General features: G+C 39.0%; 1 protein-coding gene across 1 annotated transcript in view; it reads right to left on the reverse strand.

Annotated features, from left to right (window-relative positions):
• The window catches only part of LOC119585346 (zwei Ig domain protein zig-8-like), a 61,944-nt gene that overhangs the window by 6,524 nt on the left and 54,551 nt on the right, over positions 1 to 869 (reverse strand). Inside the window, exon 6 of the mRNA XM_037934018.1 lies at positions 630 to 757. Coding sequence (XP_037789946.1) covers positions 630 to 757 — 128 coding nt within the window. The remainder of the gene's footprint in view (positions 1 to 629; positions 758 to 869) is intronic.

Raw genomic sequence — 869 nt, forward strand, 5'->3', positions numbered from 1 at the left:
AATAAACGTTCAATCTGGCTAATAAAGATATCAGCTTTCGGTTCCCTCAAATGACTCAAAAACACATATACAATTTGGCTCAATTATATGAAATCAAGGTCGTGTTTATGCTTCCACTTTCATGCAGATATTTTTCCTCTTTGAACGTCAAAATAAGAACACCATTTCAGGCGATTTTCATGATAATTTCGTGAGTTCGATTAAGCGGTTACAAGTCATACGATTAACCGAATTTCCCTTAATATAATCTTTTCATTTTATTAATAACTATTTCCTGTCATTACCATTGGTCTACTGTTGCCGTTATTACTTATTCAACTAATAGTTCATCCAACCCTTTACTCATTCAGCTTACCTTTTACACATTAAACTGGCCTATTACCCTTTCAACTCGTCCATTTACTCACCCAACAAACTATTTACTCACCCAATTAACCATTCACCCACTCAACTCAATCAATTAACTAACCATTTACTTACTCAAATAACATTTTACTCCTTAAACTAACCACTTACTCATTCAGCTAACCCTTAACTCATTCTACTAACACGTTACTCATCCATCCAACCACTTACTCAACCAGCCTAACCACTTACACCTACCAGAACAAGCATAAAAATCTACTTACCTTGTCGTTGTGTTTCCATATGATAAACGTAGGTGGTTCGGGTGTGTACTCAACCACACATGTTAGGTTGATGTTACTCCCGTTATTTATAAAGATGTCTGGACCGCCAAAGATGTGCGTCTCTGGTTCTGCGGGAGCGAAGGGGCTAATGTTAGTATTGCTGGGTTGTAGTTGTGTGGGAGGGGGGAGGGGGGGGGTGTTGCGGTTGTAATGGTGTCCGGCTGGTGGTTGTGGATTGTG

Source organism: Penaeus monodon, chromosome 19, assembly GCF_015228065.2.
Source record: "Penaeus monodon isolate SGIC_2016 chromosome 19, NSTDA_Pmon_1, whole genome shotgun sequence".
NCBI classification, from domain to species: domain Eukaryota; kingdom Metazoa; phylum Arthropoda; class Malacostraca; order Decapoda; family Penaeidae; genus Penaeus; species Penaeus monodon.